This window comes from Gigantopelta aegis, chromosome 14, assembly GCF_016097555.1.
Source record: "Gigantopelta aegis isolate Gae_Host chromosome 14, Gae_host_genome, whole genome shotgun sequence".
In the NCBI taxonomy this organism is placed as follows: domain Eukaryota; kingdom Metazoa; phylum Mollusca; class Gastropoda; order Neomphalida; family Peltospiridae; genus Gigantopelta; species Gigantopelta aegis.
In genome coordinates this window covers 36,028,495-36,042,309 of record NC_054712.1, presented here as the reverse complement: position 1 = coordinate 36,042,309, position 13,815 = coordinate 36,028,495, and the positions used below count along the sequence as shown (strand labels likewise).

Sequence of the window (13,815 nt, the reverse complement as noted above, 5' to 3'; positions counted from 1 at the left end):
TTAGATTCTAATTAGGATCATTATCCTATTTTGTTAAATAATTAATCGATAGTTTCGTATTCAGCTTTGTCATAGTTTTATCTGCTTTCTTCATTTTTCAGTTTGGATTTTGAACAATATAATATCCATGTTTTTATTATTTACAAGGGTTAAAGAAAGACAGAAAAAGGATGGAAATTTGGTTAATGACACAGTACAGCACATAACATGTTTGTTTTTTATCAGCAGCAAGGCAACTTCAATATAATTGTTCCCATAGACAGGACAGTACATACTACAGCCTTTCAGGGAAAAATCCCACCTAGGATCGATTCCTGTCGGTGGGCCCATTGGGCTATTTCTCGTTGCAGCCAGTGCTCATCAACTGGTGTAACAAAGGCAGTGGTATGTGCTATCCTGTCTGTGAGATGGTGCATATAAAAGATTCCTTGCTGCAAACTCAAAAGAGTAGCCCATGAAGTGGTGATAGCGGGTTTCCTCTCAATATCTGTGTGGTTCTTAACCACATGTCCGACGCCATATAACCGTCAATAAAATGTGTTGAGTGCGTCGTTAAATAAAACATTTCCTTCGTTCTCTAATTCTGTTGTGAAGGTACTTACTACGCCTGCAGGCATACACATGTCTTTGTGTTAAAGAGTAATAGTCATGTTGGTTTTATAAGCCGTGTCCCTCTATAAACAAATAGCATATTTTACTTATTTACAATTGTTGTAGTATGTTATATTTCTGTTTCTGATGCCGAGACCAAACTCAGCCCACTGTGTTGATCAATGCTGGTTTTTTAAGTTGTTCTGTTGATTTAAAGGTTTATAATTTTGAACCCCATACGAGGTCTTCTGGAGGCAAGGATAACCGGGTAAGAAGGTTTGTTGTGACAGTGTTTTCTCGTTTCACATTGCTAGGTACTGAAACCATATAATAGTTATAGTCCTTCCCACAGGGAACTCCTTTTTCTTTTCACATTACCTGTCCTCACAAGTGCACACACACACACACACACACACACACACACCCCACGAGTGGTCTGGTTTGAACATCCCAACAGCCAATGAGATGGCCTAAAATTCTATGGAATTTATTCCAAGTTATTTATTTCTGAGCCGATTCTTTTGTAAATTGCACACAAAAATAGTATTTTTTAAATTATTCCCAGAATACATTTACTTTTTTTCTTACATCAAACCAAACTGAAATTATTAATAAAAAAAGCCATATTTGTAGGATGGGACGGACTACAGATAATGGTATTCTTTTTCATATTCTTACTGAAGTAGTTTCCCCAGTTTATGGAATAAAGTACTTATAAATTTAGTGGAAAGAATTAACTCTTGTAGTTTGTTATATAAAGTGTTATCTTATGAATAAAAGTATACAAAGTGTTATCTTATGAATAAAAGTATACAAAGTGTTATCTTATGAATAAAAGTATACAAAGTGTTATCTTATGAATCTTTTATGTCTCATGAAGTAATGTGGGTTTTTAGTTTTGCTTTCTACAAATTTGATGTGAAACATTTGCAGAATTCAAAAATTGTTCCATCTTATATAATGATTTTCAGTGAAATATTATGCAAACCCAGTGAGCTTTCATTATAAACGGATGATTCAGATGTCTTAATAGCCTATAGCAACTAACGTTTTCTCTCCCTATTTGGGGGATGGATTTAGCTCAGTTGGTTGAGTGCTCGCCTGAGGTGCTTGCATCGCAGGATAGAACCACCTCAGTGAATCCGTTCAACTGATTGGGTTTTTTTCTCGTTCCAACCAGTATGTGCTTTCTTGTCTTCGGGAAAGTGCATATAATTATATATATAAAAGATCCTTGCTGCATTAGGAAAATGTAGTGGGATTCCTCTGATGACTACCAAATGTTTGACATCCATTAGCCGATGATTAATTAATCAGTGTGCTCTAGTGGTGTCGTTAAACAAAAACCCTCTTCTCTCCCTATTTAGACCATTGTATCAGAATAATCATGTTAAACAAACATTCATGTGAATACTTCTAAAAGCATTAAGGTGTGGTTAACTACTGGTAGATGTATATTATCTGTATTGGTAAAAACGAAAAGTCATTTAAACATGGAGTAACTTAAATGTTTTTCGTTTTACATACTAATGAAATACAAGGCAGAAAATGTTCTTAATTAAACTTAGTAGATCATTATTGGGCACTAAATAACTGGCATATTTGTTTTAATCTCATTTTATTAGTAGCCGTTACACACTTACATTTGATTAAGTGAAAGTAAATGCATTGAAATATAGAATATTAAATACTGTAATTATTTATATTGGAATTTCTTTCTTGTGGCATTCATAAGCATACAGGCTCCTATTTTTATAGGGGGGCAGGCTGCTTTTTGCCCGAATTAAACGAAAATGCTTGAATCAGGATAGCAATGTGGGGTTTTTTTTTTACATTAATTGGTATTACTGCCAAATGGCTATATGGGTTTGGAAATGAATCACTATGCATTTTTACATGGATTACAACTAATTTTGTGGGTAGAATGATGGAAATACATGGTAAAAAGGCTTCATGTTAGCACACTTTGCCCGAACATCTCTATTATTTTTTGCCCGAATTTGAGGATTTGTTCCAGCACTAGGTGGGCAGTTGCCCCATTTGCCACGTATTGTAGGCTTATGGTGGAATTCACAGGAGATTTAATATCTAAAACAAGTAATTCACATTGTATAAAAAAATAACATACAATGTAGCTTGATAAGATTGTGTGATACAGTAACAAGCAATAACATTTGCGATATGTGAAACGAGAACTCACCACCATCAAGGATATAGCTGCCTGTAGCATCTTGCATCATCTTTTTTTATTTCCTTTGCTGGCTATGTCTGCATTCACCTGTGTTTGTTTCAGTTTGGAGCTAGTTTAACATTAGATCTAGTTTATTTTAAATTTTAACACTTTTACTAGATAGCGGTGCTAGTTTTAACTCAGCCTCTCTATGTGTCTATAGGTAATCCAATAATTAATGTATTTTAATTGCATGTCACATGAAATATGTAAGTACACATATTAACAAATTTCATTTCCTAAAATTAAATTAAAAAGTTTTAATTTAACCTTTAAAAATCTGTTATGTTATAACATTTTATTATATACACCAGATTTACATTTGCTATTTTTGATAAAAGGAATTTTTAACACATAAATTTAGTATAATTATATCATGTATGATAATATTGTACTGTACGTGTATATGCTATTTGATCCAAAACCAAAATATAATCTTTTTCTTCTTTTATTTTTTGGTACATTGATAAGAATGTAATAAAATATAATCCATTTAGGTACAAACAAATCTCATAACCTCTAATATACATGTATGTATGTAACCGTCATAAAGCTGTGATCATTTTATGTGGCTTAATCTACCTTCTTAAGCCTTAGCGGTGCTGTGGCTTGGGTTTCTTAATAGAAAAAAAATATAGTGACACACAAATTAATTTTAACAATATACATGTATTATAATTGATAAAAATTTCTCACTTTTTTTTCTCTCAGTCTTTTCATACATATAGGCTATAAAATCTAAAATCTTCTCACAGATATTTAACCTTTTCCTGTCTGTGCTGGAATAACTAAGTACGGATTGAGCCTTTTCTTGAAATTAAACTAATAGTGACACATAGTGCTGTCATGCCCACAACGTAATTAAATTGATGGCATGTTCGGTGCCGTCACTCTTAGTAAGGGTTAACTCCCTAATTCCTTTCTTTCTTTTCACAGCATCTTTAAATAATACAAATTTCAACATGCACCCATCAAATGGATTATAAGACATCACAATAAATTGTCGTTCATCATTTCAATATATAAATGTACCGGTTTATAAAAATATCCATACCTGCTTTGTAGATGCATCTCCATTGATACATTCCTGTATACACACAATAAAAACAATATTAAACAATAAGTTACTGGACACATTTTACACTATGGTACATGTCTTTTATATTTGTACCTGCTTAAAACTTTCCTGCCTGAATAAAGCTTTCTGTGGAAAATTGCAAATGAAACTACAGTAATTTAATACATATGATATAATACAATAATGAAAACATGATATAACAGTGATAGAAATAAGCAGAATGTTTTACTAGTCCAACGGACAAATACGTCTAGAAATGTACTTGTCCGCCAATATTTTCACTTGTCCAAATAAATGGTTTGTTTTATTCAAGTACAGGATGATGTTTTTGATTGCTGAAAATAAAACTGCATTTCACATTTGCACTTGTCCACAGGACAAGCACCAAGGTGCATTTTGTTTGTCCGAATAGATTTTCACTTGTCAGGACAAACGGACAAGTGCTTGTTGCAAACGCTGTATAATAGTACATTATTTAACAGGTTGCCCACTTTAATATATTATATATTTAAAAAATGTTTCACAAGCTTGAGATGTTTCAAACATATAAAACACACGCTGGAACATATAGCTATCTGTTGATACATGTATTTATGAGCAGTTTAAAATGATTCATATGGTGACTAATCAATAAATAACCACTGGTTTTGGGGATATCATTCATATAGCTTTTTTTTTTTTTTTTTTTTTACAGCCATCAAATAACATGTTGCGCAAAAAACCATACAGAAAAATAAATGTGTTCAGTATTTATTTATCAGGGCTGGGAATTCTCCTTGGATCCGTGGTTTCCCTCTCATGGAACATTGCGTTTTCTCACATTTTAATAATTTTTTTGCTTCCAAAATGTGTCAGATGGCACAGATTTTAACCTAGGATTTCAGGAATTTCCCAGACCCCTTCTAGATTTCCTCTTTTTTTACAGTTCACCAATTCCCACCCCTGATTTATAAGGAATAGAACTGGTCCCATGCTTAAAAACCTTAAAGTCTAGACTTTAATAAAGTCCAGACTTTAACGTCATGGCAACGCCATTCAAATAGCATTACGTTAAAAGTCTGGACTTTATTAAAGTCTAGACTTTAAGTTTTACCGGTATAAGCATGGGCCCTGGTCATTTTAGCAAGCTAAAGCATAATGTTTTGAAGTTTACTTCTTTATTGGACATCAAGCAAAATGGAATTAAAAGTTTGGAAAGATGTAGAAAGAGATGCAGCACAGTTTAGATAGTATGTTATTGTATTCATCTGTTTGTTCTTAATAGGCAAGCTAGACTGTTGGTTATTTCAATGTGCAGTGCTAGCTTACATGTATGTAACAAGTACGGTATTTAGTAGGAATGTTACCCCACTAGAGTATTTTGCATGATATGCAGTGTGCGTATAGCTTACTATAACGATAGTAATAAATACGATGAATAAATCGTCCAGATTATGAGTAGAGCCCACATAGTGTTAAATGAAAGCAGGAGGCTGTTTGAGAAAAGTAAGCTGCTATTTTCTACAGAAGACACTGAGGTACATGTATATAGTTCTAAGCATGAAAAAAAGAGGGCAGTGGAATCGGCAACTTCCACTAAATATCACTACCAGCCACCTTCTAATAAATTTCTCCCTCTAGCCAGTGCACCATGACTGGTATATCAAAGGCCATAGCATGTGCTATCCTGTCTGGTGTAGTGCATATAAAAGATCCCTTGCTACTAATGAAAAAATGTAGCGGGTTTCCTTTCTCAGACTATATGTCAAAATTACCAGATGTTTGACATCCAATAGCTGATGATTAATAAATCAGTGTGCTCTAGTGGTGTTGTTAAACAAAACAAACATCTTCTTCCTTCTAATAATCACTGTGGAAAGGACTGAATTGTTTTAATGAATGGCATCACACTACTTTCATAACCAGTGACTGTTGTCAAATATACCATGATTATGGTTTTGTGACATGTGGTCTACAAAATGTGAGAAGAAAACCACTTCTGTGGTATATGTTATGTCATATATTTGAAACCGGTAACATGAGTCCGATCTTTCTTTGATTTAATATGTTTACATGTATGTATTCAATCTTTCTATTCAAATAAAAAAAATTAATTTACAGTTATAATAGTCATATATATTAATTAAAAAACAAAAACATCTTGAGTTTTCTACTGAACATTCATTCTCTTTGTTTCCCAATAACTAATTTTCATTTCTGCCAGTCTCTTGAATGCAGATTATGCTAGTATCTATATGGGTATTATACATTCATTTTCATATTCACATTATTTCATTAAATTATGGTTATTAATTATTTTAGTTTTGATGAAGCCTGCAAGTTACAGTTGTTTTTGAACTTGCATATTATGCTAGTTTCCATACAGGTAACATACATTCATTTTCATATTCACATGATTTTGTTAAAGTTTGGTTATTCATTACTTCATATCTGGCTTAAAAAGGCACCTCATACATTTTTTTAAACTACAGATCGCGTTAGTTTCTATTTGGGTATTAAACATTCATTTTTAAATTTTATAGTCGCATAATATACCTGTTCTGTTTTAAAATATTGTCATTCATTTCATATCTGGTGGAAGACGACACCCAAAAAAAAAAAAAAAAAGTTTAACTGTGTATAAAAATTCTCTCTTTTTTTCAGATTTATGATGCGGGAGATTTCTCATTGCTGTGTTCCGAGTCGAATCGTTGTGGAGAGCGCTGGGCTGGTGGCGACTTCATCAGTGTGGATCGCGTCATCGTCTGGAGCAGTGACGGAAAAGGCTACCTCTACAAACTCCCCACCAAGTAAGATACTGGCTTCATCGAGTCTCGGCATGATTGTTATATACCTAACTAACAGTTTCAGGCTGTGCTTTTAATACTAACTGTCTCTTCAACCCTGGCAATTGAGAAAAAAATGGCCATAGGGAACAAAGAATGCAAAAACATATGCTGTGGAAAAAGTCTCCAATTCTGCAGTTAATGTGTAAAAGAGGAGTTTAATTGTCAATGTAAAAAAAATAAAAATAATAATAATAATTGAGGAACGTGATATAAATTATTTAACTTTCATGGCAAAATAAATGCCACAGCAAACTGAAAGCACTGTGGTTATTTCCACAGCAATGTCGATTGTTATGGTTAATTGCCAGGGTTACTCTTTTTTTTTCTTCTTTTTTAAATGTGTGTTGGTGTTTAGATTTAAAGATATTTTTAACCATTTCATTGTGTATATTAATGAGCACGTATATCTCACCACCAAAACTCAAGATGGGGAAAATAGTCATAGCAAACAAATATCTCAGGAAAAACAGTTTGTGGATTGTCAGAAAAAAGAAGAAAATAATGATTGATAGACTAGTCCATCTCATCATCCTGCAAAAAAAAAATTGTAAATAAGTTCAGTTTTATTTGAAAAAAAGTAAAAGTTTTTTGGAAATAACTAAAAAATACTATTTTTGTGTCCAATTTAGAAAACAGCGGCTCAGAAATAAATAACTTGTAGTTAATTCCGTAGCATGAAAAAAGGCATTCCCTGTGGGACGGACTATAAGTAAAACAGTTCCCGTCGCCACAAACTTGAGAATCTGTTACTCCAGTGAGAAAAATCTATTTTTGCTATTTAATGTTTAAATATCTCAGTATATGACTCGGTGCTGCTCCGGTGCCACACAACTGGTATATGTAGGCCATTGTTTGTAGTGTCCTCTATGTAGGTACGGTTTGGGATCAGTTCCCATCAGTGAGCCCATTGGGCTTTTTCTCGTTTCAGCCAGTGCACCACGACTGGTATATCAAAGGCTGTGGTATGTGTTATCCTGTCTGTGGGATGGTGCATATAAAAGATCACTTGCTGCTAATTGAAAAGAGTAGCCCACAAAGTGGCAACAGCGGGTTTCCTCTCTCAGTATCTGTGTGGTCCTTAACGGTAACCTTATGTCCGATGCCATATATTCATAAATAAAATGTGTTGAATGCATCATTAAATAAAACATTTCCTTTCCTTTCTAAGACTATATGTCAGAATTACCAACTGGTTTGACATTCAACAGCTGGTGATTAGTAAATCAGTGTGCTCTAGTTGTGTCGTTAAATAAACTAACTTTAACTATGTGGGAAAGTCCATATTAAAGATTCCATACTTCTGTTTGGTAAGAGTAGACAATGTGACACCAGATGTTTTCCTATCTCACTATCTAGACTGTGTGTCAAACTAACCATATGTTGCACCATATTGCCATTGTTTAAAACATCTTGAGGTATTGTTAAACATTCCTTTTCTTGTATGGTACAGTGTAAAATAGACATATTTTAGGTTTTGACCTTTAGCTTAGGCAAATCAAAGAAACAGACACATTGTGGGTGTTTTCCATGCTGTTTAGAATAATAGACATTCATACGGTTTGACCTGAGCTGGAGCATATCAAAGAAACTGACACATGAAAACATTGTTTAATATCTATCCTGCACAGAAAAAGAGACATCCTTTAGGTTTGACCTGATCTTGGGTGGATAAAAAAAACCCTGTGGCACACGAAAGCATTGTTTATTTCCATGCTTTTCAGCAAAATAGACATCGTTTAGGTTTGACCTGAGCTTGGGCAGATAAAAAAAAATCAAGGCACATAAAAACATTGTTTGTTTCCATGCTGTTCAGCAAAATAAACATCCTTTAGGTTTGACCTGAGCTTGGGCAGATAAAAAAAAACCCTGGACACATGAAAGCATTGTGAGGGTTTTCTGTGCTGTTTAGAATAATAGATATTTGTAAGGTTTGACCTGAGCTGGACCATATTATCAAAGAAACTGCAACAAAAAAAATTTGTTTAATATCTATCCTGCACAGAAAAATAGACATCCTTTAGGTTTGACCTGAGCTTGGGTGGATAAAAAAAAAACACCTAGAGACATGAAAACATTGTTTATTTCCATGCTGTTCAGCAAAATAGATATCCTTTAGGTTTGACCTGAGCTTGGGCAGATAAAAAAAAACAAACAAGACACACAAAAACATTGTTTATTTCCATGCTGTTCAGCAAAATAGACATCCTTTAGATTGACCTGAGCTTGGCTAGATCAAAGAAACAGACACGTTATAATTGTGTGTTATCTGGCCATGTCAAGTCTGAGACAAATTAATTTTGTGTTATTCTATTCTGTGTTTGGCTAAACTTCTTGTCACCGGTTTCTTCTTAATGATTGTTCAAATTTGTCAACATTAGTAAAGCAGTACAGACATTGCTACTTTTCACAACTTCCTCCTGTGCCCACCCCATCAAGGTACTACAAAACTGTATATTTTTTTCTTTTGTCAAATTCATATACTCCGCATAAAAAAAGCTTACAGATTCCTCTCCTTCACTCAAGCAAATGGAATGTACATTTTCAACAATCAGGTGCTGATGCAGGTTTTCTGAAAGGGGGAGGGGGGGGGTCCCAAATATGATGACTGATCTCTCCTTTTACACAGAACAGTTAATATAATCATTTTCCCCTTAAAGGTTATGGTCGATTTTCAAAAAGAGGGGTTCCAGACCTCTGGACCTCCCCTGTATCTGCTACTGAATAATGTTGACAAGTTTGAACAGCCTATACGTGGTTATGTATGGACATACTTCTTTAATCAAGTTGAAAATGGTGCGTGCATGTGTGTGGCTTATTCAGATGTACAGGGCGGGATGTAGCTCAGTGGTACAGTGCTCGCCTGATGCGCGATCGATCTAGGATCGATTCCCGCCGGTGGGCCCATTGGGCTATTTCTCGTTCCTGCCAGTGCACCACAACTGGTGTAACAAAGGCCGTGGTATATATTAATCTGTGTGTGGGATGGTGCATATAAAAGATCCCTTGCTGCTAATAGAAAAGAATAACCCATGAAGTGGCAACAGCAGGTTTCTTCTCTCAATGATCAATGATATATTTCATCATAAGCCTATCTGTGACTGAAACCAATTTGTTATAATTACCAACAGAACAAGTAATATAGTTAAAAATACATTATTACACTGATCGAACATCCAAAATGAGGTAAATTGTCATATGAAATAGATGCCAAACACATACACTAATGATGTTATGTGGTCTTGGTTTCAGAACTCTAAAGCAAAATTGAAAATTCAGCTCTATTTTTAGGTTTATTAATAAGAAGGAATAAATTTGTGTCACTCTGTAACGATAATTCCATTTCTAAAATCATGTAATTTCACTATCAGGTTTTCAGCAATGTTAAGAGAAGGCCTGTAGAGAGTGTTATTTATTAATATTATGTAGCTAAGTAGCTGTAAGTTAATGTAAAAAGAGAATTTCATGTACCAATTTCAGTCAATAGTGGTATGAGACTGTTTTATATCTTAGAGTTAATAAGAGAATTTCAAGTAACAATATATATATTTCAGTCAATAGTGGTATGAGACTGTTTTATATCTTAGAGATAATAAGAGAATTTCAAGTAACAGTATATATATTTCAGTCAATAGTGGTATGAGACTGCCCTATATCTTAGAGATAATAAGAGAATTTCAAGTAACAATTTCAGTCAATAGTGACGTGAAACCCTGTCGTGAATCTTAAGAGATAGAAACATGTAAATAAATAGCAAAAATAAAAATAAAATAAATAAAGCTAGAAATCAGCCTTTATACAAATGTTCTGTCTGATTTATTTTGTTAGAATGAGGACAGGCTCCATCCAGCTAATAAACATTTCCTATGTACATTACAACTATTGTCATGGTAACAGTCAGTCAGCTAACTGTTGGCTAATGTCTTTAATTTAGTCTCCTCAAGGGAAAGGCAGTACAGAGGTAAGGATGTTCATTGTTTGATATGTTCTGTTTTGTTACAGTTGTTTATGTTCTTTTTTAACATGTTCTGTTACTTTACACATTAAAAAGACACACACACACACACACCCCACCCCCCACCACCCACCCCACCCCACCCGTCCCCAGCCTTGTGAATGTTCAGAGATAGTTTACAATGTCAAGCTGTATTAGTATGATGATGGGGTGGACTTTAGCTCAGTTGGTTGAGCGCTCGCCAGAGGCATTTGCATCGCAGGATCCAACTACCTCGGTGGATCCATTCAACTGATTGGGGTTTTTTCTTATTCCAACCAGTGCACCACAACTGGTTAAAAGCTGTGGTATGTGCTTTCCTGTCTGTGGGTTATTTTTCCATATTAAAAACAGTAGTGACGAATCGTCTATTTATGACTCTGCTTATCATTTAAAACTGTAAGCACAAGTTTAGATATTTCGTTTATCGAAGTACAGTATTTTAAAGTTCTGCAGTGCTGATGCATGTGTATATATTGCACTGTTTAGATGAATGATTAGTATTTTGATATTTCAATTGCATCAAATGTAAACTTTTTTACATACGATAATCAACCAAACTAAACACTGATAGTCAGTTTTGATAAATATTATTATAAGTATTTTTTGGTGGAGTATACAATTTTTTTTTTAATGTAAATTAAAATACCTCTGTTACATATAAGTGCTTTTGTCTGCAATTGATAAACTTAACTGAATAAATCATAATAGAATAATGGTCAAAGTTCAAGCTGCACAATGTGACCAAAGCAAATCCCATCCAGTACACCATGACTGGTATATCAAAGGCCATGGTATGTGCTATCCTGTTTTTGCTACTAATAAAACAAACAAAAATGTTTGACATCCAATAGCCAATGATTAATAAATCAATGTGCTCTAGTGGTGTCATTAAACAAAACAAACTTTAACTTTTAAAAATTAACTAACATGTGAACAGAACAACAGTTCATGTGACATATTGTGCTCTGCAACTTGCTCTTCACAAACAGAGATGAAATTTTTCTGGACAGGACAGGAACTATATTAACGTGCCCATATCGAATGAAAGTTCAGGCATGCCCATCCCTGGCTTAATCTCTGACTTTGCCATTGACTAAGTCTGGGACAGGAGGGGGAGAGTTTGTAGTAGGCAGAGTGCATATCCAAAATTTGAAGGTGATATGAGCAATATAGATGAACTGCCAAAAATAAAGGGTATCGGACAGGGGTTTTTTAATTTGGAATTCTGGATTTTTAATCATCTGTGTAGTCCTTTAAGGTTTTCTTCTGTTTGTCCAAAGCATTCCATATTCCCCATCCAAAAGTTAAGGTATAGTTTGAGCTAATACTTTTCATACATTCTGAATAGGAGCAGCCATTTTCACTATTGTGCAATCCTAACCCTTGGGCCAATCTCAATACCCGATGACCAATATTAAAATTTTCAGATTTTGTTTCATAATCTACTTTCTTCTCTGACAAATCTTTTTTGAGACTTTATCAATTACTTTGTTTACCTAAGGGGCGAGACGTAGCCCAGTGGTAAGGCAATCGCTTGATGTGCGGTTGGTTTGGGATCGATCCCCGTCAGTGGGCCCATTGGGCTATTTCTCGCTCCAGCCAGTGCATCACGACTGGTACATCAACGGCCATGGTATGTGCTATCCTGTCTATGGGATGGAGCATATAAAAGATCCCTTGCTGCTAATCGAAAAGATTAGCTCATGAAGTGGTGACAGCGGGTTTTCTCCCTCAATATCTGTGTGGTCCTTAACCATATGTCCGACGCCATATAACTAAATAAAATGTGTTGAGTGCGTCGTTAAATAAAACATTTCCTTCCTTCTTTCCTTGGTTAGCCTAGTAATTAAAACACCGGATTGGTTTAGTTTAAAATGTGCAGACATCAAACTGTCATTTCTTTCCTTTCCAAAGTTGTTTAACATACATATACACGGTAGGTCTACAAAACTTTACCCAGACCAAAATCATTTATACTGTTTAACCTAGGTCTGTTGGCTGAAACAAAAGTACATGTACAATATATGTTACTGATTTTATTTCTACATTTAACCATGATGGAGTGTAACCATACCAACATTTTAATTTATTTTTCTTTTCTGTTATTTTGCTGGTACGGTTCTTTTTTCTTTTCCTTTTTGTAATGACCTCCTTTTTTTCATCCCCTGAAATTAATCTGTAATTACCTCTGTACTTTTTAGAAAATTAATTTTGTTTTCAAAACATCGTTTAATGAGTTACTGAGTGGTTGTAATGATTTTGTTTTCATTCTGTATTAGATAGTTCATTTAGAACTCTCCAGAAGTAGATCATGTTTTTGAATTTCAGTTAATATTTTACATCCAGTGAATATATACTCAACAACGAAAGTTTAGCTAATGTTAAAAGAAATGGCATAACATTTATAAATTAACCTTTTTTTTATTAATTAGTATTCACATCTGAAATGTTTACCATTTACAAACAACATAAACTCATCAACCTTTGCCTTAACACAACAGGAGGACCTGGTTTTCTTTTTAAGTTTATTCAACTATGGTAAATTTAGACGTCATAAAAGATATTTGCTAAACTTTTGTTGTTGAGTATATTTAAACTTTGTTAGGATTAAATACAACTTTTGTGGGGGAAAAACCGCAACATTTTATATTATTTTTAAAAATAGTTTGGTAGTAATCATAAATATTCTAAAGTGCTATTTTTTTCATACAGTACACTAAAACATTGGTAAAATTTTCAATTTGTGATATGGGTATGTCATATTATAATTATTATTATTATTATAATTACAATAATGTTTTATACAGTAGAGTGGGTGGGACATAGTCCAGTGGTATGGGGTCGATCTTTGTTGGTGTGCCCAGTGGACTATTTCTTGTTCCAGCCAGTGCACCACAACTGGTATATCGAAGACCATGGTATGTACTATCATGTCTATGGGATGCTGCATATAAAGGATGCCATGCTGCTAATGAAAAAATGTAGCGGGTTTCCTCTGTAAGACTACATCAAAATTAGTAAATGTTTGACATCTAATAGCCGGTGATTAATAAATTAATGTGCTCTAGTGGTGTCATTAAACAAAATAAACTTG

The 13,815-nt window shown here is 34.1% G+C and overlaps 1 protein-coding gene across 6 annotated transcripts in view; it reads left to right on the top strand.

Moving 5' to 3' along the window:
- The window catches only part of LOC121389454 (WD repeat-containing protein 7-like), a 65,355-nt gene that overhangs the window by 10,677 nt on the left and 40,863 nt on the right, over window positions 1-13,815 (top strand). For 2 of the 6 annotated variants that reach the window (XM_041521086.1, XM_041521084.1), the window contains exons 8-10: window positions 809-859; window positions 6,543-6,688; window positions 10,659-10,685. In XM_041521086.1, coding sequence (XP_041377020.1) covers window positions 809-859; window positions 6,543-6,688; window positions 10,659-10,685 — 224 coding nt within the window. The remainder of the gene's footprint in view (window positions 1-808; window positions 860-6,542; window positions 6,689-10,658; window positions 10,686-13,815) is intronic. The other 4 variants (XM_041521089.1, XM_041521087.1, XM_041521088.1 and 1 more) reach the window with 3 other exon arrangements.